The following is a 22,661-nucleotide window of genomic DNA, read 5'->3' as shown; positions in this document are numbered from 1 at the left end:
AGATGGAGTCTCGCTCTGTTACCCAGGCTGGAGTGCAGTGGTGCGATCTCGGCTCACTACAACCTCCACCTCCTAGGTTCAAGTGACTCCCTTGCCTCAGTCTCCCAAGTAGCTGGGACTACAGGAGCGCACCACCACACCCAGCTATTTTTTTTTTTTTTTTTTGGATTCTAGTAGAGACGGGGTTTCACCATGTTGGCCAGGATGGTGTCCATCTCCTGACCTCGTGATCCGCCCGCCTTGGCCTCCCAAAGTGCTGGGATTACAGGTGTGAGCCATGGCGCCCAGCCTTAATTTTTATTATTTAGAGACAGAAGTCTCCCTGTGTTGCCCAAGCTGGTCTTGAACTCCTGCTTCAAGCGATCCTCCCGCCTTGGCCTCCCAAAGTGTTAGGATTACAGGTGTGAGACACCACGTCTGGCCTCTTTTGAAATTTGATGGTCCCTATGATAAGCCTCTGTTGGCTATAGTGTACTTGATGGACCTCTCTCCTCCAAATTGACAGTGATGGTGCATAACATAAATTTTACTATATTTCACATTTTGTTTACTAAGATGGCCAGACAAGGTCCCTTGCAGTGATTCTTCCACCTCCATCAAAAATTCTATGAAATCAAATAAAATGGCCTTGTACAAGTTACTTAACTTCTTTGAATCACTGTTTCTTCATCTATAAAATCAGGAAATAACTATTTTCTAGGGTCACTGAAGGGGACTCAAGGAAATAATAGATGCTAAGCCCTCATCAATGGTTTAGTGTTTGGCAAATAAACAATAACGGGTTCTTTTAAAAGAAAAGTCTTAATTCTTTAGTTGACTGAAAGATTGTAATCTTTAGGGTCAACTAACCAGGTTTGGGTTGTTGTTGTTGTTGTTGCTGCTGCTGCTGTTGTTTTAACTGTTTCTAAATCGTGACATAGTCCAGAGGAGTGGGATTGACACTTGAAGTCATCAAATGCTGATGAAACAGCGGGGGAGTAGGCAGGAGAGCTGCCTCAGAAAGGGCCCCTAGGAATCCACACACAGGCTCTAAATCTAGATGAATCAGACTCAGAATTTCCACTGAGTTTACACTTTACGACTGTAGCAAAGAACAGTTAAGAGTCCCAGGTTGAAGTTGACGCCATTCTTGGAATTTGTGTTTGGCTCGCGAATTTACATTTCCCACCACGGTAAACTTCTTTTTATAAGAGGAATATAGCAGCACACTCATTCTTTTCTAAATTGCTTTTAAAGAGAAATTTGATTCAGTTTATCGATTCTGCCCAAACAACAACATAAAGGTAAAAACACTGATTTTTAGTCATGAGAATTTCTTTCTTTCTTTCTTTTACCCCAGAGGACTTTGTTATCCAGCATTTGTCAAGTGCTCTATTTCATGCAACCGCTTAATGAAAACCTTGGGTCCCATTTTTCTTTGAGATCAGTTTGAGAGGTCCATATTTCTTTCATTTAAAAAGTCAGAATTTCTTTTCTGAATCTCAGGTTTTGAGTATTATCATGACAAAGGTAGACAAGCTGGCAGAGGAAGCCGCAGAAGGTCTCTGAGAATCTGAAAGCCTAATAAATAGAGATGAATGGATTTTGAATAACAAAACCGTAGAACCATCTAACTTTGGGAAAATAAGATAGAACTTTTGTTAAATATTTATGTGTTTTGGAGAATAAAATTTTAGAGCTAAATACTAAAAATTTTAAGATTCGTCAACTTTTACCCTGAAGCTTTAATTTACACACACACACATACACACACAAAAATGCAGAAATAAAATGGAACCTTAATGTCCGTAATAACTGGGACTTTAACTAAAGGAATGGCCAAGTAAATTGTTTCACAGCATCCTAGGGGGAAATTACTGGTGTTTCTTAGTATCCTATTGATACGGTTTGGGTCTGTGTCCCACCCAAATCTCATGTGGAACTGTAATCCCCAGCATTGGAGGAGGGACCTGGTGGGAGGGGATTGGATCACAGGGGCAGATTTCCCCCTCACTGTTCTCATGATAGTAAGTTCTTATGAGATATAGTTATTTAAAAGTGTGTAGCGTCTCCCCCCCCCGCCTTCCTCCTGCTCTGGCCATGTGAAGAAATGCCTGCTTTGCCTTCTGCCACAATTGTAAGTTTCCTGAGGCCTCCCCAGCCATGCTTCCTCTACAGCCTGCTGAACTGTGAGCCAATTAGACACCTTCTCTTTATAAATTACCCAGTCTCAGGTAGTTCTTTACAGCAGTGCAAGAACAAACTAATACATCTATGGATTTGCTCTAATATTTATTTACTCATTTTTCAAGGTAATCAGATTAGTTTTTTTTTTCCATTTATGAAATCGTGTTTAAAGGCAATGGCATCAAAGCACTTGGTTGCTTGCTTTACATTCCTTAGTGTCTACAAGGAATTATTTTGTTAAATTCAAAATTTTTTCCTCAGGGCAATCCTGGGTTTATATTTTATTTCTTGGTTCTTGGTTCCAGCAGATTTTTACTCACTGAATTAAATCTGAGAGATTCATTGTTTTCTTTCTGATAGTATTTTCCAAATATCTCAGAATTAAGATCATTTTCTCTATCTTAGGGGTTTTTGTAAAATCAATTTCTTTTTTTTTTTTTTTTTTTTTTTTTTACATTTTTGGAAGGAGACTATACCTTCAAGGGCATCTGGCCCACCTGGCTAACTCAGGGTTCCATGAGAAGTTGAGGAAAAGCAGGGGCCACCCGCAGCCCTGGCCCTCTGCACTCCTTCCACCATCCTCAGCTGCACTTTGCAACATATAGGAACAAAATATCCTTGTGATACCTTCACGAAACTAAAAGGTTCTGCCACTCTCATTTTTCCAACCCATGTACATTTACATTCTTCTGGCGAGAAGGAAAAACTCGGCCGGGCGCGGTGGCTCACTCCTGTAATCCCAGCACTCTGGCGGGCCAAGGTGGGCGGATCAGGAAGTCAGGAGATCGAGACCATCCTGGCTAACACGGTGAAACCCCCATCTGTACTAAAAAATTAGCCAGGCGTGGTGGCGGGTGCCTGTACTCCCAGCTACTTGGGAGGCTGAGGCAGGAGAATGGCGTGAACCCGGGAGGAGGAGCTTGCAGTGAGCCGAGATCACACCACTGCACTCCAGCCTGGGCGACAGAGCGAGACCCTGTCTCAAACAAAAACAAAAACAAAAACAAAAAAACTCAGAATAGGGTTGGAATAAATAGTGTGGGAATTGTTTTACAAATAAAACAGTAAGAGCAGACTTTGCCATACAAATAAAACAGTAAGAGCAGACTTTGCCAGTGATCAGTGACTCAAGTTCATGTTTTAGGGGTGGCATTTAAAGAACCCACTTCTAACAGCAGACCCAAAGACGAGGAATTTTGTTGTTGTTTTTGTTGCTGTTTCTATAACATGAGAGCACCTCAGAATGATACTTTCTGGTAGAAGACTTAGAAATACAACCATACATTTTACAAATTTTATTGTAAAATTTATCAAATCACCACACATTAAAGTTCTATAGTTGTATCTTCATAATAAAGTATGGACAACCCTAAGGCAGAGGACAGAGAAATAGTTGTTGCCGTGAGGTCTCTTGGTTTGCAAGAGTTAGGGGTGCCTCTTTGGGGATCTACCAGGAAAGTTGACTTTTGCTGAATTAGTGTTGCTGGGGTATAATGCCTGGAAATACAACAAAGTCCTTGTCGGTTGTGATTGTCTGAAACTATTCTTCAAAATAAGAAGCATTTAAATGTGTATGATAGAGACATGTTTCCCTGTGATTTAGGCAGCCTGTATTTTCAGGGAAATTTGTCTAAATAACATACAAATGTCAACTTAGTTTTGGGATTCTACTTAAAATTAACTAATGAAAGTAATTGTGTATCAACACGACCAGGTTGAGAATACAAACAGAACAGGTAACAACAGGAGACATGAATAAAATCCACAGTGGCCAAGTATCTCTAGACTTACTGCATTTCTGCTAATGTTAAATTAATATTCAGAATACTTCCATTCTTCTCTCTTGGAGGTTCAAAGTAAGCATTTCAAATATGGGGCTTTTTTAAGGGTAAAAATTGGGTTATGTGCTATCTACAGCCCTTTTTCTCATTTTATGCTTTGAATATTCTGATATGACACCTAGATGCTTCCGCATTATATGTTAAGTCATTTTCCCCTTGTCGAATTAGTTTGCCAAATTGCTTTCTGATCGTGACTTTTCAGGAGAGCAGACTCCGTCCCCTGCACGGCTGCAGATATTCCTTAACAGCATTTTGCAGTCATCAACGTAGAGACTCATGGAAAGTGTGAATAAATATACGCTTGTAACTTCTTGATTTGAATGACCCATGTAGTTATATAAACCAAATTTAAGGACCAGGATGGCCTGTTAAATTAAGAATGTTTGTGGCAGATAAGAGGGAAACACTAGGAAACTTGTTTTTTCTGCCTTTGGTTAACATATAATTAACTCAGTAGCAAATTTCTATGTGACTACAGTCTTTAAATTTAAATAATTCCACTAATTCTAGGTTGATCCAATGCAAAGGTTTTCAAGACTTAAAGTAATTAAATGTTATCTTTTTCAGTAAAATAATATATTTTTGCCCAACTAAAATAGGGCAATATCGATGTATTTTTGTACCCTAAAGTATTCCACAAAGGAATTCAAAAGTTATGGGGAGAAAATAAAGAATTCTAAGTTAGTTTGTTCTTAAAAGTCTCAAAAGGTCACTATCATCCTAATATGTCTCATTAGAAGTTAAAAATTACTAAATAAATCTGCACATACAAGCATACATATATGAGTGGGTCTGTGTTCTTTAGTTAGCACTTTTGGATATATATAACTTCAACTTAATACTTTTCCTCTAATTTCTCTGTCAGAATGCAGCATAATCTAGGATTGAAAAATATTAAATACAGTGGCAAAGCACTAGTTATGAAAGGTGCTACATTTGCATAAGGGATTGTTATTTCATCCAATGGTAGACTATCTTAATTTCAAAACTATTTCACCATCAGTATCTTATGCTACTGAAGAAAACAACAGCTAACCTAGAGGCTAGATGCAAACAGAAACACACAATGAAATGTACAAGGAACATTCTTCCTCCATTTGTTTCCTTAGCAAATAGAATTTGATTGCTGAGTTCTTCATGGAATGATGAGTCTTTTGTATTTTATTTCTGTCTATAGACACAGAGATCTGTCCCTCTGCCATGGAGATGTTGTCTTATATGAGAGTCGTATTTCAGCAAACATAATTAAACCATCACAAACAGAGCCTTCCATTAGTCAGAACAGAGTTATTGCTGTTGTGCTGTAGATGCATATGAAAGTATTTCACATTCTGCTGGGGGGAAGAAAAGACCATTAAATATTGCCTGGGTTTTTCTTGATCAGACTGTTTATTTGTCAACATTTTAAAGAGATACTTAATTTTTCTTGACAGCTATTTTTGTCAACACGTTAGAGAAACAAATATTAAGGGCAAAATTTGCATGGGATGCCAAGTGCTGCTATTTCCTGGAGTAATGCATACTGTATGCATAAAAATAAATCCCATACTGTTCTCCAGAAAACGTCCTTGGCATTTGATGTGCTTTCTAAAGCTATGTTCTCGTAATGTTCTGCATCTAAGGTTTCAGGGTGGCAGTAGGGTGGGGGACGGGAATCATAATTTGATTGGTGTGGTTCAATACACATTTGAGCTTCATGCAAAAATAAAAAGCAGACACTAGAGGGTGCTGTTTGATTTCCTTTTTCACTGGACTGTGCAGCTGATGTCAGCGTATGGGGCACTGCAAAATGCCAGCATGGTCTTCTAAACAGGCTCAAACTGCCATGAAATACAAGCTGTAGAGATCCCCTGAGTTTTAGGAGAAAGGCTGGGAAGTTCAAAACATGGTGGATGATAAATTAATTCAGAATTAGTAAAGAGGTAATTCTTTATTACCCTAGCCCTGCATAATTGTCATCTTTTGATAATTACTTAATTCCTTTGGTTGAAAGAAATTTTATTAGATTTCAAGCTCCCACTTAATGTCAAATGGTTCTAAAAATAGCTAGAATATTAGACAATGTTAAACAATTAGCACTCTCAAGTTTTGTCATTAGAATTTTGAGTAGAATACATAACTAATACTAGTTAAGAAACTACAGAATTCCCAGTGGTCACAAATGCCAGACCCAAAGATGTTGTTTCTTTTGATATCAAACAAATACCAAGTCAATAAGATTCCCAATTAACTTCCTTTTCAACCTTTGCTAAGCCTGCACTTTCCCACCCCTTCACCCCGCAAGCAAATCTTTCAGAGCATCAGGAAAAGGCAATGCTCTGAAGTTATCTTAACATATACTATCATATGGCTTCTCTTTGTAAAAAGAGAAGGGATTAGGTTCGAGGGGGTAGGAGAGTGGGTAGGGTTCCCAGGTCAAGTGTCTAGTGTCACTTTATGACATAAGAACATTTGAAAAGAAGCTTCATGTTCTCATGTTACATACAGGAAAATAAAGGTATTGAGGCATGTAATAATTTGTGTCTCAAGCAGAGAATTAGTAGAAGAGTCAGGATCATCTCTCAGTTCTTCTGCCTTCCAGGAAGTCCACTAAAGGGCCCATTTGTTTTCAGTTTTGTAGAAGTAGTTCTCTTTAATCCAGATAGAAGTGATTGACTCGAAGGCAATGCGAGCACTATCACCACTGATTTCCAGCTCTTCTGCCTTCCAGGCACATGGGAAGTTGGTGCTTCCTCATCTCTAAAAGTCAGTTACAGCCATCTGGCTTGCATTGACCAATGAAGTGGGAACAGAAGCGATATGTGTCACTTCAGGCAGAAGCACGGAAGAGCTAGGCTGGGATTCTCCATGCTGTCTTTCCTTGCCAAGGTGAATCTTGAAGCCACACGTTGAGCTGACAACACTGAAGGATAATAAAGTCTCCAGCAACTTCCATTCCAGGATGACAGCGAAAGCAGGGGTGACTTGCGTGAGCAAGAAAGAAATCTTTGGTAAGTCACTGAGATTGTGGGGTGTTCTATTTCATTTTTGAGATAAAATCTCATTCTGTTGTCCAGGCTGGATTGCAGTGCCATGATAATAGCTCACTGCAGCCTCTACCTCCCAGGCTCAAGCGATCCTCCCAACTGAGCCTCCCAAGTATGCTGAGACTACAGGCATGCGCCACCACCCCTGGCTAATTTTTGTATTTTTTTGTAGAGATGGGTTCTCAGTATGTTGCTCAGGCTGGTCTCAGTCTCCTGGGCTCAAGATCTGTCTGCCTGGGTCTCCCAAAGTGCCGGAATTATAGGTATAAGCCACCACATCCGGCCTGGGGTTTTCTGTTGCGTCATTACAACCAGGTTTATCCTGATGGTAGACATGTGAAGGATGCCAAAGCGAGAAAACCAAAAGCCAAGAATGAAAGTGTGGCAAAAAGGATTTCGATTAAAAAGTTTAAAAAAAAAAACACTAGAATTTTTAATCGAGGAATCTCTAATGACTTTAATATGGGAATCAATAAAGAGGTGCTGTCAAGTAAGTAATATACCATTTCCTCCTTGTATGTTTTCAGTTAAAATTCATCTAAAAAGGCGGGCATGGTGGCTCATGCCCATAATCCCAGCACTTTGGGAGGCCAAGGTGGGTGGATTGCTTGAGCCTGGGACTTTGAGACCAGCCTGGGCAACACAGTAAAACCTCATCTCTACTAAAAATATAAAAAATTAGCCGGGCATGGTGGTGTGTGCCTGTAATCCCAGCTACTCAGAAGGTTGAAGTGGCAGTATCACTTGAGCCCAGGAAGTCGAGGCTGCAATGAGCCAAGATCATGCTAATGGACTCCAGCCTTGGCAACATGAGTGAGACTCTGTCTCAGGGAAAAAGAAAAAAAAAAAAAAAAATTTGTCTAAGGATCTCAGGTAAAACCATAAACGAGACATTATTGTATTCAACTCATAATCTGTTTGATTTCAAAAGCCTAACCCTTTAATGGTGTGAATGGAAATGGTGCATAAGCTCATCTCAATCCTCTGATCCTGAAGTGTGGGATAGTCTGGAATCCAGGTTTTCATGCAAACAAAGAACACACGCCTAATATTCATTTCTGTCTTGGTGAGGAAGAAGTACTATGTCTCAGCTAGAATAGACAATGGTTTGATTCCTTAATCCATCTCAATGCTCAGTATTTTCCCAAAAGATCTTAAGATGTCCAAGCAGAAGCAGACACATATTTTTCTCCATCAATGCCAGTTGTCCGCTTAGCTGCATAGCATGTGTGACTGCTGAGGTAAGCTGGAATGTGTTGATTCTCCCAGGGGGCTGGGAGAACAAAACAGCTCAGTGCACAGTCTGCACCCCACTTCTTCAGCCTAGTGACAGTATGATGCCAGAGCTTTGACATATGAGACAATGGCCATTTCACCCACACTCACGTTCAAGAGCACTAAGCATTTTTGCTCAGCTTTTCAGAGTTCCCAGAAAAATACAAAAATGCGATCTGTTTAAATCCAAGGCAACTTCAAAATAAACCTGAAGTGGGTTTTACTTTGTTTTTGCCCTTAAAAAGCAAAGCATTCCAGGGATATATTTAGTAGGCCCTCCATTTTGTAGTTAATTATAGCAGATATGTGTTTGTGTACCACTTACAAAAGAGGATGCTGCCTGCTTCTCTTCTACACCGTACCTTAATGCTCTGCTAATGCTCTGTAAGTACACACGAACAGCAATATAACGGTGCATTAACGTTTTGGCCAACAGTGCCTTCCTGGTCCAATTGCTGCTATTTCTTTTAAAAAAAAAAATTCATGGCATGCTCTTTAGTGTACAAAGCTTAACATCAATAAGAATGATTCCAGCCACCAAGTAATGAGAATATTTGAACACAAAGTTTATTTAAGGATAAAACACATTAAAAAGTATTTGGTTGATTTGTAAAAAGAGAAGGGATTGGGTTCAAGGGGGTAGGAGAGTGGGTGGGGTTCCCCAGGTCAGCAGTATCCCCAGTGGCCAAAGCTGCCATGGCAAGGTTGAAGGACACTGTGGGTGGAGAGCGCCTCATAGACAGAACGCATACATATCATAGATCAGACACTTCCAAACGCCAGCAAGATTCCTTAGAGGGAGTCAAACCTTCCAGTCATCACTTCAAAATCATTCCAACAGGCCCTCTCTCTGTAAAAAAACGTGATCCAGAAATAGCACTGGCTTGACAGATTTCTCTGGTCAGATTTCCAGTCAGATTTCTCTAACCAGAATTTTTTTCCTTTACTGGTTTTTCATGTGAACCAAAGTTTCTAGTGACAACTGTTTGGAAATTTTACGTAAGAGATAAACTTTCCATAACTGACTTGTAGAAGCCCCGTTTCATATTCTGAAAGAGGAGCTTGGATGTTTGCTGGTTTCTGGACCTCAGACTGTTGGAGGCAGGTGAGATCATTTTGAGATGCTGGACACTTTCAAATAGGTTTTGACTTAAGGGCACACACTTTTTATCCTACAGGGAGTTGAAGTAAGTAAATTACAGTACTTTATATAGCAACTTTGATTTAATTATGAGATCGTGCCTGATTTATAGACAAAATGCCATAATGAAATCTGGATCATGACGAGAAGAAGCGTCCAGACTTGGAGTTCGACTGAAGAATTAGAGGCTGTAAACAGAGAGGAACACAGTAAGCCCTATGGGGAAAAAAAATACCTGTTTGATAGGGATGAGACATCTTTGCAGCACTCAGCTAAAGAAAGGAAACTTCATGGCCAAGAACCCATTTTACCCAAATGACCCTAAGGCAGCAAAGTAACAGAATTAACCCAATCTTTAAGAGAGTCCTACTTTGGGAGGCCAAGGCGGGAGGATCACGAGGATCACGAGGTCAGGAGTTTGAGACCAGCCTGATCAATATGGTGAAACCCATCTCTACTAAAAATACAAAAATTAGCCGGGCATGGTGGCGTGTGCCTGTAGTCCCAGTTACTCGGGAGGTTGAGTCAGGAGAATCGCTTGAACCCGGGAGGCAGAGGTTGCAGTGAGCTGAGACTCTGTCTCAGGGAAAAAAAAAAAAATTTCGTCTAAGTATCTCAGGGTGCCACTGCACTCCAGCCTGGGCGACAGAGCGAGATTCCATCTCAAAAAAGAAGAGAGTCCTGCCAACCTCATAAGAGGTCAGGGAAACCATGTGCTAAGGCTTGTTTCCTGGAGGAAGCATCCCAATCCCAACTTTAGCCCGAGTAGACTTGACAGCCAGATGTAGGCCAATATATGGTCCTTAAATGGCTGGATAACTTGTTTTTTAAATTACCTTTATATTCTAGGTGAAAAAGCAAGGTTTTTGTTGTTGTTGTTTGTTTGTTTAATGGCCCTAGAATTCCTTGGGTATGTTCCCCATCTTTCCTCCTTAATTTCTGGAGTTTTTGAGGGAGAGCTGCTGACTGAGTGGGCTTCAAATCTGAATTTCTCCTTCTGGGGGTAAAGAACCTCCCGTGTCCCCTAGCTGCCTGCCCCAAGGTAGAAGAGCATCTACCTCTGCAGCTCTTGCCATCCTCCTGCAGGGTTCCTGTTACACAGCTGCAGAGAGGCCCGTCCACTCTGCTCGTGCAAATCTGCTCACACCCTCCATTGTCTTCACACCAGTCCAGCCCTACAAAAGAGCAGTTAGGAAGATTAACTACAGACAGTTCAACCCTTCCACTGGTATCGAAGGGCAAGGCTTTAAAAAGAGAGGAAGACAGGCCGGGTGCCGTGGCTCACGCCTGTAATCCCAGCACTTTGGGAAGCCAAGGTGGGTGGCTCACGAGGTCAGGAGATGGAGACCATCCTGGCTAACACGGTGAAACCCTGTCTCTACTAAAAATACAAAAAAATTAGCTGGGCATGGTGGCAGGCGCCTGTAGTCCCAGCTACTTGGGAGGCTGAGGCAGGAGAATGGCGTAAACCCGGGAGGAAAAGCTTGCAGTGATCCGAGATCGCACCACTGCACTCCAGCCTGGGAGACAGAGCGAGACTCAATTCCCCCCTACCCCCCCCCCCCAAAAAAAAGAGAAGGACAAAGAAAAGCTCAATGCCATTGTTGAATGTTTATAAGTCAATGAAAAGATGTCTTTAAGGAAGTGGGTGATGTTCTCAAACCGGTGTCCCCAACACCAGCCTCCTCATCCACTGGACCCACATCAGAGGTGAAACACGTCTGAGCCTTCAAATCCCATTGTTTTAATAATTTAGGGTGTGTTTTAGAGAACATACATACTTTTTCTCCTAATAGGTCCCACTGAAATGATCTGTTCTTTGGGTTCTTTTGTGTAATCTGTGGCAATCCTGGAATTTTGTGGGCAAGTCTGCAAGACAAAACACCAGGGGAAAAATTTCACACAATTAAGCTGGTAACTTATTCTTCACCATGTTTTCACCTCTAAAAGAGGCAGTGACTCTGGCCTCAAGCATTATTGCTGCTCAGATTAATTAGAACCAATGCATTCTTGATCATCGAATCCTCTGGGACTCTAGGCTGTGTGTTGAACAGAATTAAACACACTCTCCACACTGGAATTAGTACTTTTTCCTTTTTAAAAATCTCTCCTTCATTTCTGATGGATCCACACTGGAATGAGATTCAAAGAGGCTCCCTGCCCAGGAATAGGATTGCTGTATCTCATCAGGCACTAATGTATGCAGTATCATCTGTAAGTTACCCTGACCATAATTCACATCTTGATTCTGCAAACATGGTGTTAGCATAAAGCTGCAATGTTAAAGGCTAGGGGCCAGGTATCGGGTAATCAAATCGTAAGGACCCAGCCCGTAAGTGGTGGGGGTGGAAGCCTGGCACAGAAGAGATGACTGGTTTGCTGCTTCATCCCTCATCCCCTCCAGAGTCCTGATGTAGATCAAGTGAGCTGCAGGACACCTGGATACACTGTATCCTGAGCTCGAGAGTTTGGTTCTGCAGTGGAGTGGAACTTGGCCCGGTGGTCATTAGAGTCAGGCCGCCTGGCTCCTTGAGACTCTAGGGCAGTGGCTCTCAGCCAGACCAACTGGCAACATCCGGAGACATTTTGGGTGTTGAAACTGGGGGAAGGTGTGATTGGTACCCATGGGTAGAGGTGAGGAATGTTGCTAACATCCTACAACGCACAGAACAAAGAATTATTCCGTCCAAAATGTCAACAGTGCCGAGCTTTGAGAAACCCTAGTCTAGCGTTAAGCCCATGACTGGTTGACAATTAAGAGCTAGAAGAGTAAATAGATATATTTCCCCATGTTTTCTCTCACTGTCCCATCGAAGATGACTGTCCACCCCAAGCATCTATGAATGCTTCCAGTCCGGCCACCTGGCATTCACGATCCTCATGTTGGGAAACCGAGACAGTGAGAAATAAGGCTAAGCACTTTGTTTTCACACTCTCACTTACGATTTTACAGGAGTACTTTTCTGAGTCGCAGAGTGACACCGCACAGTGAAGGTGAACTTCGTCGTAATCCCCTATGAATTTAAAGACGGTGACGTGAAAGCGACAGGTCAGGGAGACTGCATTCTCCTCGATGCCGATGGTGTTATCTTTGATGTTCTGACACCTATTCAGAAAAAATAATGGAATCTTTGCTTCACATGTTTTCCTCTTACACTTTAATCCTCATCTTCATTTCAAAATTTCACTTTTCACATAAAACCGTCATAAGTGGCAGAAATGACTTTACATTTGAAAGTGACCTCTGGACTGCCTGGGTTTGTCATTTATTATCACTCCCTCATATTTTCATAGTTTGTTTTGAAACATCAAACACCACCTCGAATTTAGTATCCTAACTGCAACTAAAAACAAAACGACTGCAAGGACCACACTCACACACTCAATTTCCCCACGCTTCAGTTTCTCATTCTGCCCCCTCATAATGCTGTGTTTTACCGATAGCAATTTAATAAACACAAGATTCATTCTTACTTCTTCTGTACTTTCTTCAGTTAATTATCAATGTTGGCAGGGGCCCCTGACGCAAACCCTGTTGGGAATACTTCCCACGTTAAAATAGGTAGGAGCTGGAGGGGAAAGACGACCGGTCAGGGTGAGTTGCAGAGTCGCTTTGATGGAGCTGTCACTTTTCTCAGCCCCCTTCCTTGTGGTATTGAGCCAAGAGACAACCCCAGCCAAGACATCTCTCAGGCACAGAGATCTTGCTTCAACTACGTATAGTTCCCCAAAGGCATCAGAGTCTCCTATAGTCCTGTGTCTTTTCACGGAATGTTTCCCCCGCCTGGAAGATCTTCCTGCTCTTTGTCCAATGCATCACTCCTGCCCTTTCTCCAACACCAGTTCTATGGCACCCTCTCCTTTATAAATGTTCCCTAGTCATGCCCGGACAAGGCACAAACAAATGGCCTTTCCTGGATTTGCCAACAGCCCTCTGTTGAAATCCATGAGCACAGAAACCAAGTCATATTCCTTACTGTGTCTCCACTGCACCACATGGCATGTGGCATGTATTTGAAAATTTTTGTCAGATGAATGATTGAGTGAGCGAATGGTGTTGCCACGGCCAAGACTGGCCCGTAGGAACCAAAAAGCTCTTTAAAATGATAACGATAAAAAGGGTGACTCTTTCTTATGATTCTTCTCCCTAGTCCATAGGATTAAATAGCTTAGCAATAAGGAAAATTAAAACTTGAAGTTATCCTTCAGCATTCCCACACATTTAGCCTTCCAGGCAAAATGCAAGTTGCTTTTTAAGGCAATAGTCCAATAGTCTCTTAAGTGCTTTGAAACAAAAACTTATATGCCATACTTTTTCTTGACACTGTTATTTATTTGGATAACCTGAACAGGCTCAAGGATTCTAAAGCGGTAATGGCTCTTCAGTCTTCACACAGACCTTCCCTCTTAACCACACCACCAATTCTCTCCCTGGGAGATGACTTGAAGTTTAGGTATCAGCAAAACTGAAGGAAGGGGCATAGCGAGGCAGAAATGGATGTCTGGGTGTCTTTCTTAGACTGAGCACAGACACTAAACACTAGAATCTTCTGTTAACAATGAAACATCTGCCCTTTCCTCTGTCTAGCACATGAAGAGAAAACAGAAGTGGCCTGCGTGTCCCCAGACTTACAAGCCACTTGTAGAAGCTGCTGCTGTCTCTGCCCTCCACACAGCTGGAGAGAAACAACTGACCCCCAAAATACTTTAGTGGACCCATTTTGCAGCTATTCATTAAGCATTGAACATCTGGTTTCCCTAAGTTTGCTGGAAAAAAACAATAACCACATCCCTCCAAGAAAGGTTAGAAGGACTGATGGATTCACCTACATAAAGAAGTCACTTCCCACCCAACCACGGTTTAATCTGAAGATGTTTATTCAGACAGACACTGGGGTAAGCTGAGATTTATGAATATGCTCCTTGGCTTGCTCTCCCTCTCTGGGTCAAGTCTTTTAAATACCATTTTAAAAATGTTAAAGGCTACCACGTCCTTCAAAGGAGACATAAGCCCTATAATCTGGATTTGCATTTGTAGAGTGTCTCATATATTAACCCTTTTACGTTGCAAAAGGAATACAATGAGAAGAGGAAGAAACATGAACAAAAGGATAATTGTGATGCTCACCCACTCATCTAGGCCTGAAGGACACCAAGAGTCACCACGTTCCTCTTTTGCCCTCTAAGGAGGATAAACACCAATTCAGAAATACAAATGCCTTAGTGAGGTCTTTGCTGAAAATTCCACAATACACCTCAGCAACCCATGCCACTCCCCACACCTGGTCACTTAGGGAGTCGGTGTGTCTTGAAACCTAAAAGGATTTCTTCTCTGCTCCTTGATAGTTGTGTGACCTTGAGTGAGCTCTGTGCCTAGTCTCTCTGAGCCTGTTTCATTTGTAAACTAGTGAATGTCTATTGTTTGTCTTCCCAGAACCACACCCGTCTTCTCTTGGGAAACCATGCCTCTTCCCCTCAACCATAAAGCTACTTACTGTATCCAAAGCACTCTCTGACCACCACAGGGGTGGGGGCTGACCAGGCCAGGCAAATTCAATGGTGTATATCCCTACCTGCCAAACAAAGGATAAGCAAGTGGTCCAGGATAGGCCTGGGATTCCCTGCACTGGAGTTAGAAGTGCTCTCTTCTCAGTGGTTACAATGCTATAAGAATGTGAGTCTAGGATTGCCAGTGTCTAACAAGGTCAATGAGAGAGAGAGAGAGACAGACAGAGAGAGAGAGAAGGGATAAAGCATGAGGAGAGTCTTGATAGCATCTGGCTCCCTGGATCCAATCATCTCTGAAGTCACATCCACTCCTGTGATTTGGTGTTATAACCATTAAATGCCTTGATTTTTGCATAAACTGGTTTGAATTGGTCTCTACCACTCAGAATTCTGATTAATACATTTACCTGCTTTAAGAATTATTGTAGGCTGGCTGGCATGGTAGGTCACACCTGTAATCCTACGACTTTGGGAGGCAAAGATGGGAGGATCACTTGAGCCCAAGAGTGCAAGACCAGCCTGAACAACATAGGGAGACTAAGTCTCTACAAACAATAGAGAAAATTCACTGGGCATGGTGGTGTGCGCCTGTAGTCCCCGCTACTCAGGAGGCTGAGGTGGGAGGATCACTTGAGCCCAGGACGCTGAGACCGCATTGAGCCGTGATCATATCACCACACTCTAGCCTGGGGCCTGGGAAACAGAGTGAGACAGTGTCTCCCAGAAAAATTATTATGGGCTTCAAGATGGCTGGCTAGAGGCACCCAGAACTCGCCTCCCTAACAAAGATGGGCCAAAACAATAAACGGACTATCACAAGTTGAATAGAGCATCAAAGAAAACACACTGGAATTCAGCAAAAGAGGGACAGAGGATCTCTGAGGCATGAAAACAGAGGGAAACAAAGCAGTTGGCCCTGCTAGGGGTCAGCTTGGAGCCAGGAGAAACTTCCCAATGTGGGAAAAGGTTAATTGAGAGATCCCCAGTGGTCCATATTCCACTGCAGACTTTGGTAATGCTAGCCATAGGAGAGCCATTTGGACCCTGAGACTCGTATAGGAAGCTACCTGGACTCCACCTAACAGTATTGTTCCAGAGAAGGCGTTCACACTGAATCGCACAGCCTCCAGCCCCCCAGACCCAAGCAGCTGCAGCATGGCGCCATGTTGAGAGCCCAGCCCCCGTCGGACTATATCTTGCCCTGGGGTCCAACAGCCCCTGCTTCTCCACATCCCTGGAGCCCTGCTAACACCTACCGCTCATGTCTACTCAAAAGGCTGCAGGTTCACAACACTGGCTGAACTCAGTGGTACAGCTGTGTCCACAGCACTCTCACCCACACAGTGTCCTACACCCTGGGGAACAGGTGATGCAGTGCACCAGGGAGGCTGTCCCAGGGCCAAGGGACTGACGCACAAGCTCCCCAGAACCCAAGAGCCACCTGCCTGCAGCTGCTGCCACTGTCAGCAACTCTGCCACTTCCCCAGCATCAGGGCCACCAGACACCCATATACACCTTCAGAGGGCCTGAAGATCAGCCCACCAGGTGGCGTCATGAGGCCTGAGGACAGGCCTGCCCCACCCACCACCACTGGTGCCCATGTATGCTGTCGTGGGATCTGGGGTTTGACTCATCCACCAGTCACCACTGGTGCCCATACACGTCTTCCAGGGGTCTAAGGACAGGCCTGCACAATCTGTTACCACCATCACTGGCAACCACGTGTGTCGTTGGGGGGATTTAGGGATCAACCTGCACCATCCACTAATACTGATGGCTGCATGCACCATCAGGGGGGCCTGACAACAGACCTGCCCCACCCACTGCCAGTGCTCGCATGCACCATCAGGGGGCCTGGGGACCAGCCCACCCCTGTGCTCACACATGTCATCAAGGGATCTAAAGATAGGCCTGCCCTGCTTGCCACTCCCAGCACCCACGCACATCATCTGGGGGCTTACAGATTGCCCTGCCCTGTCCACCACTGCCAGCAACTACATTAAAATTTGCCTTTTGGGAACCTGAGGACAGGCCCACCCAGCCTGCCACCACTGTCAGAACTCAGCCGTGTGCCACCTGAGGACCTGAGGACTGGCCCACCGCCACCACCACTGGCACTCCCATGTGAGGCTTTGGGGCCTAAGAGTTGGGCCACTGCTGCTACTGCCATCACTGATGCCACATACACCACTTAGGGCCCGAGGACCCACCCACCCACCTGGCCCACTGCTACCACTGACCAAGGATTGGCCCACCTAGACCTACTACCATGAGTGCTTGTTAATGCCATCCAGGGGCCCAAAAGCTGGCATGCTGGCCTGCTATCACCACCACTGGTACCCAAGGACTGGCTCATCTGGCATCCCTGTCCCCAGCAAAGCCTCACCATATCCTCCACTAATAGCCTAAGTCACTGACTAACTCACAGACATGACTGATGCTGATTACAGCTGAAGAAATCATATGGAGACTACACTGCTGTGTCCACCCAGAATCAAAGCCAAAGTCAAACCCAACCAACACTATAGATACACCTACAGGAAAAACAACGTCCCTATAAAAGCCAGTCCATAAAATTGGAGAAGCAACTATGATACCAGATGCACAGAAACAAACATAAGGACGTAAGAAATATAAAAAAGCAAGGACACAATAAGGACACAATAAGAACACCATAATTCTCCAGTAACCAGGCATGGTGGCTCACGCCTGTAATCCCAGCACTTTGTGAGGCCAAGGTGGGTGGATCACCTGAGATTGGGAGTTCAGGACCAGCCTGACCAACATGGAGAAACCCCATCTCTACCAAAAGTACAAAAATTAGCCAGGCGTGGTGGCACGTGCTTGTAATTCCAGCTACTCAGGAGACTGAGGCAGGAGAATTGCTTGAACCCAGGAGGCAGAGGTTGCAATGAGCCGAGATTGTGCCACTGCACTCCAGCCTGGGCAACAAGAGCAAAACTCCATTTCAAGATATAAAAAATAAAACAAAATAATAATAATTCTCCAGCAACACATTCCAACCAGAAAGAAATCTATGAAATACCTGAGAAAGGATTCAATATAATGATATTAAAGAAGTTTAGTGAGACCCAGGAAAACACAATACGAAGAAATCAGAAAAACAATTCATGATCTGAGTGAGAAATTCAACAAAGAGACAAACAAAAAGAACCAAACAGAAATTCTGGAACTGAAGAATTCAATGAATAAAACTGAAAAATACAGTCAACAGCTTCAACAATATGCTAGATCAAACAGAATAAAGAATTTTTTTGTTTTGAGATGGAGTCTTGCTCTGTTGCCAGGCTGGAGTGCAGTGGTGTGATCTGAGCTCACTGCAACCTCTGCCTCCTGAATTCAAGTGCTTCTCCTGCTTCAACCTCCTGAGTAGCTGGGACTACAGACACACGCCACCATGCCTGGCTAATTTTTTGTATTTTTAGTAGAGACAGGGTTTCACTGTGTTAACTAGGATGGTCTCGATCTCCTCACCTCATGATCGGCCTGCCTCGGCCTCTCAAAGTGCTGGGATTACAGGCATGAGCCACTGCACCTGGCCAGAATAAAGAATTCTTGAATACAGGTCTTTTGAAATAACTTAATCAGGCAAAAACAAACAAACAAACAAACAAAGGAATAAGAAAGAAAGAAGAAATTCTATGTGAAATATAATAAACTATAAAGTGACCAAATATTCTAATTTGGGGAGTTCCAGAAGGGCAAAAGATGTCCAAAGGCACAGAAAACCTATGTAATGAAATAATAACTAAAAACTTCCCAAGTCTTGCATGAGATATAAACATCTACATACAGGAAGCTCAAAGATCCCAAAGAGATTCAACCCAAAAATGTCTTCTCCAAGGCATATTATACTCAAAGTGACAAAAGCCAAAGACAGAATTCTAAAAACAGTGAAAGAAAAGCGCCAAGTTATAGATAATGGAACCCCATCAGACCAACAGCAGATCTCTCAGCAGAACTCTTACAGGATAGGACAGAATGCAAGGATATATTCAAAGTGCTGAAAGAAAGAAAATACCTGCTAATCAAGAATCCTACACCCAAAGCTATCCTTCAAAAATGAAGAAAAAATAGTATTTCCCAGACAAGCAAAAACTGAGGGAATTCACCACCAGGCCAGCCCTACAAGAAAATTTAAGTATGTCCTACATTTGGAAGTGAAAGGTTGATATATGACATAATAAAAACACATAAAAGTGTAAAACTCAATGGTAGATCATACACACAAAAGAGAAAGAGAAGGAGTCAAATGTTACTACTACAGAAAGCCACCAAACCACAATAATAAATGATAAGAGAGAATGAAACAAAGGGTATACAAACACCCATAAAACAATAAACAAAATGACAGGAATAAGTTCTCACTTATCAGTAATAACCTTAAATGTAAGCAGATTAAATTCCCCACTTAAAAGATATAGACTGGCTGAACAGCTAAAAACAAACAAACAAACAAAAAACTCAAATATATGCTGTCTACAAGAAACTCACTTCACCTGTAAAAGACACACATAGACTGAAAGTAATGGGATGGAAAAAGATAAGTTGTGAAAAGCAAAACCAAAAGCAAGCAGGGGTAGCTATATTTGTATCAGATATAACAGACTTTAAGTCAAAGGCTGTAAAAAGAGACAAAGAAGATCATTACATAATGATGAAAGGATAAATTCAGCAAGAGGATACAACAATTCTAAATATATATCTATCCAACATCACAGCACCCAGATGTATAAAGCAAATATTATTAGATCTAAAGGGAGAGATAAATTCCAAAGTAATGAAAGTTGGGGAATTTAACATCCTACTCTCAACATTGGAAAGCAAATCAACAGAAAAATTTTATTTATATTGCACTTTACACCAAATGGACCTCACAGGCATTTACAGAACATTTTACCCAACAGCTGCAGAATACACATTTTTCTCATTAGTACACAGAATATTTTCCAAGATAGACCATATGTTAGGCCAAAAACCAAGTCCTGACACATTTTTAAAAATTGAAATCATATCAACTATCTTCTTAGACCACAATGCAATAAAACTAGAAATCAATAACAAGAGAAATTTTAGACACTGAATAAATACTTAGAAATTAGGCAACATGCTCCTGAACAACCACTGGGTCAACGAATAAATTAAGAAGCAGATTTAAAAAATTTTTTTAAACAAGTGAAAATGGAAACAGAACATACCAAAACATGTGAGATACAACAAAAAACAGTGCTAAGAGGGAAATTTATTGCAATATACACCTACATCAAAAAAGTGGAAAATTAAATCCAAAATTAGTAGAAGGCAAAAAATAATAAAGATTAGGCCATAGCTAAATAAAGTAGAGACTAAAACAAGCAAAGAATCAATGAAATGTAAATTCATGTTTTAAAAAGATAACAAAATTGATAAAGCACTTGTTAGACTAACTTAAGGGGAAAAAAGACAGAAAACTCAAATTAAAATCAGAAATAAAAAAGAAGATAATACTACTGATAGCGCAGAAATACGAAGAATCATTACAGACTGTCATGAACAACTATACACTTTGTAAAACCTACAGAAAATGGATAGATTCTTGTACACATACAACCTACCAAGGTTGAACCAGGAAGAAATAGAAAACCTGAACAGACCAATATCTAATAACAAGATTGAATCAGGAACAAAATGTCTCTCAGCAAAGAAAAGTCCAGGACTAGTTGTCTTTACTGCTAAATTCTACCATACTTACAAAGAAGAACTAACACCAATGCTTCCTAAACTATTTCAAAAAAACTGAAGAGGAGGGAATTTGGGGATTCTTCCTAGCTCATTCTACAAGGCCAGCATTACCCTGATACCAAAACTAGACCTGGACACCACACACACACACACACACACACACACACACACACACACAACACACACTACAAGCCAATGTCTAAACATAGATGCAAAAATCCTCAATAAAATACTAGCAAACTGAATCCAACAACACATCAAAAAGATAATACACCATGATCAAGCAGGATTTATTCCAGGGATGCAAGAATGTTTCAATATATACAAATCAACAAATGTCATATATCACATAAAAATGAACAATAAAAACCATACAATTATCTCAATAGATGCACAAAAAGCATTTGATAAAATTCAACATCCCTTTGTGATAAAAATTCTCAAAATATTAGGAACAGAAGGAACATGCCTCAACATAATAAAAGCCATATATGACAAACCCATGGGTAATATCATACTGAATGAAGAAAAGCTGAAAGTACTGGAACAATTCATGGATTCTCATTCTCATCAATCTTATTAACATAGTACTAGAATTCCTAGCCAGTTCAATCAAGCAAGAGAAAAAAAAAAGACATCCAGGCCGGGCGCGGTGGCTCAAGCCTGTAATCCCAGCACTTTGGGAGGCCGAGGCGGGCAGATCACGAGGTCAGGAGATCGAGACCATCCTGGCTAACATGGTGAAACCCCGTCTCTACTAAAAATACAAAAAATTAGCCGGGCGTGGTGGCAGGTGCCTGTAGTCCCAGCTACTCGGGAGGCTGAGGCAGGAGAATGGTGTGAACCCGGGAGGCGGAGCTTGCAGTGAGCCGAGATTGCGCCACTGCACTCCAGCCTGGGCGACAGAGCGAGACTCCATCTCAAAAAAAAAAAAAAAAGACATCCAAGTTGGGAAATAGAAAGTCAAACTTTCCCTTTGCAGATAACATGATCTTATATACAGAAAAACCTAAAGATTCCATCAAAAACTCTTAGAATAGATAAACAAATTCAGTAAAGTTGCAGGACATAAAAACAGCATGCAAAAATTAGTAGCATTTTCACACCAATAATGAACTAGCAGCGAAAAAAATCAAGAAGGCAATCTCATTTACAATACTTACAAAAAAATAAGAAATCTAGGAATAAATTTAACCAAGTGAAAGATCTCTACAAGGAAAATTACAAAATGAAGAGGACAAACAAATGGAAAGACATCTCATGCTTATGGATTGGGAGTATTGATATTGTTAAGGTGACCGTACTACCCACAAAAAAAATCCACAGATTGAATGCAATCCCTATCAATATACCAATGAAATTCTTCACAGAAATAGAAAAAAAAATCCTAAAATTTGTATAGAGCCACAATAGACCCTGAATAGCCCAAGCAATACTCAGTAAAAAGAACAAAGCTGCAGACATCACACTACCTGACTTTTAAGTATAGTGTGAAGCTATAGTAGCCAAAACAGCATGATATTGGTATAAAAACAGACACATAGACCAGTGTAACAAAACAGAACTCAGAAGTAAATCCATGTATTTACAGCCAACTGATTTTCAACAAAGATGTCAAGAACATACATTGGGGAAAGGACGCTCTCTTCAAAAACTGGTGCTGAGAAAACTGGATATCCATAAGCAGAAGAATTAAATTATACCCTTGTGTCTCACCATAAACAAAAATCAACTCAAAGTGGATTTAAATGTGCAACCAGAAACTATAAAGCTACTAGAAGAAAACAAAGTGAACATGCTTCATCATTGGTTGAGGCAAATATTTTATGGGTAAGATTTCAAAAGCCCAAGCAACAAAGCAAAAATAGACAAATGGGACTATATTAAACTAAAAAGTTTCTACATGGCAAAGAAAACAACCAACAAAATGAAGAGACAACCTGTTGAATAAAAGAAAATAT

General features: G+C 41.7%; 1 protein-coding gene across 1 annotated transcript in view; it reads right to left on the bottom strand.

Moving 5' to 3' along the window:
• Positions 1–8,850: 8,850 nt before the first annotated feature.
• Positions 8,851–22,661, bottom strand: part of TECTA (tectorin alpha) — an 85,044-nt gene continuing 71,233 nt past the window's right edge. The window contains exons 20-23 of the mRNA XM_030918338.1: positions 12,393–12,555; positions 11,231–11,318; positions 10,508–10,624; positions 8,851–9,637 (exon numbers count right to left, since the gene is read on the bottom strand). Coding sequence (XP_030774198.1) covers positions 9,537–9,637; positions 10,508–10,624; positions 11,231–11,318; positions 12,393–12,555 — 469 coding nt within the window. The 3' untranslated portion in view covers positions 8,851–9,536. The remainder of the gene's footprint in view (positions 9,638–10,507; positions 10,625–11,230; positions 11,319–12,392; positions 12,556–22,661) is intronic.

The sequence above is a fragment of the Rhinopithecus roxellana genome, chromosome 15 (genome assembly GCF_007565055.1).
Source record: "Rhinopithecus roxellana isolate Shanxi Qingling chromosome 15, ASM756505v1, whole genome shotgun sequence".
Lineage (NCBI taxonomy): Eukaryota > Metazoa > Chordata > Mammalia > Primates > Cercopithecidae > Rhinopithecus > Rhinopithecus roxellana.
This window is presented reverse-complemented; position numbering and strand designations above follow the sequence as displayed.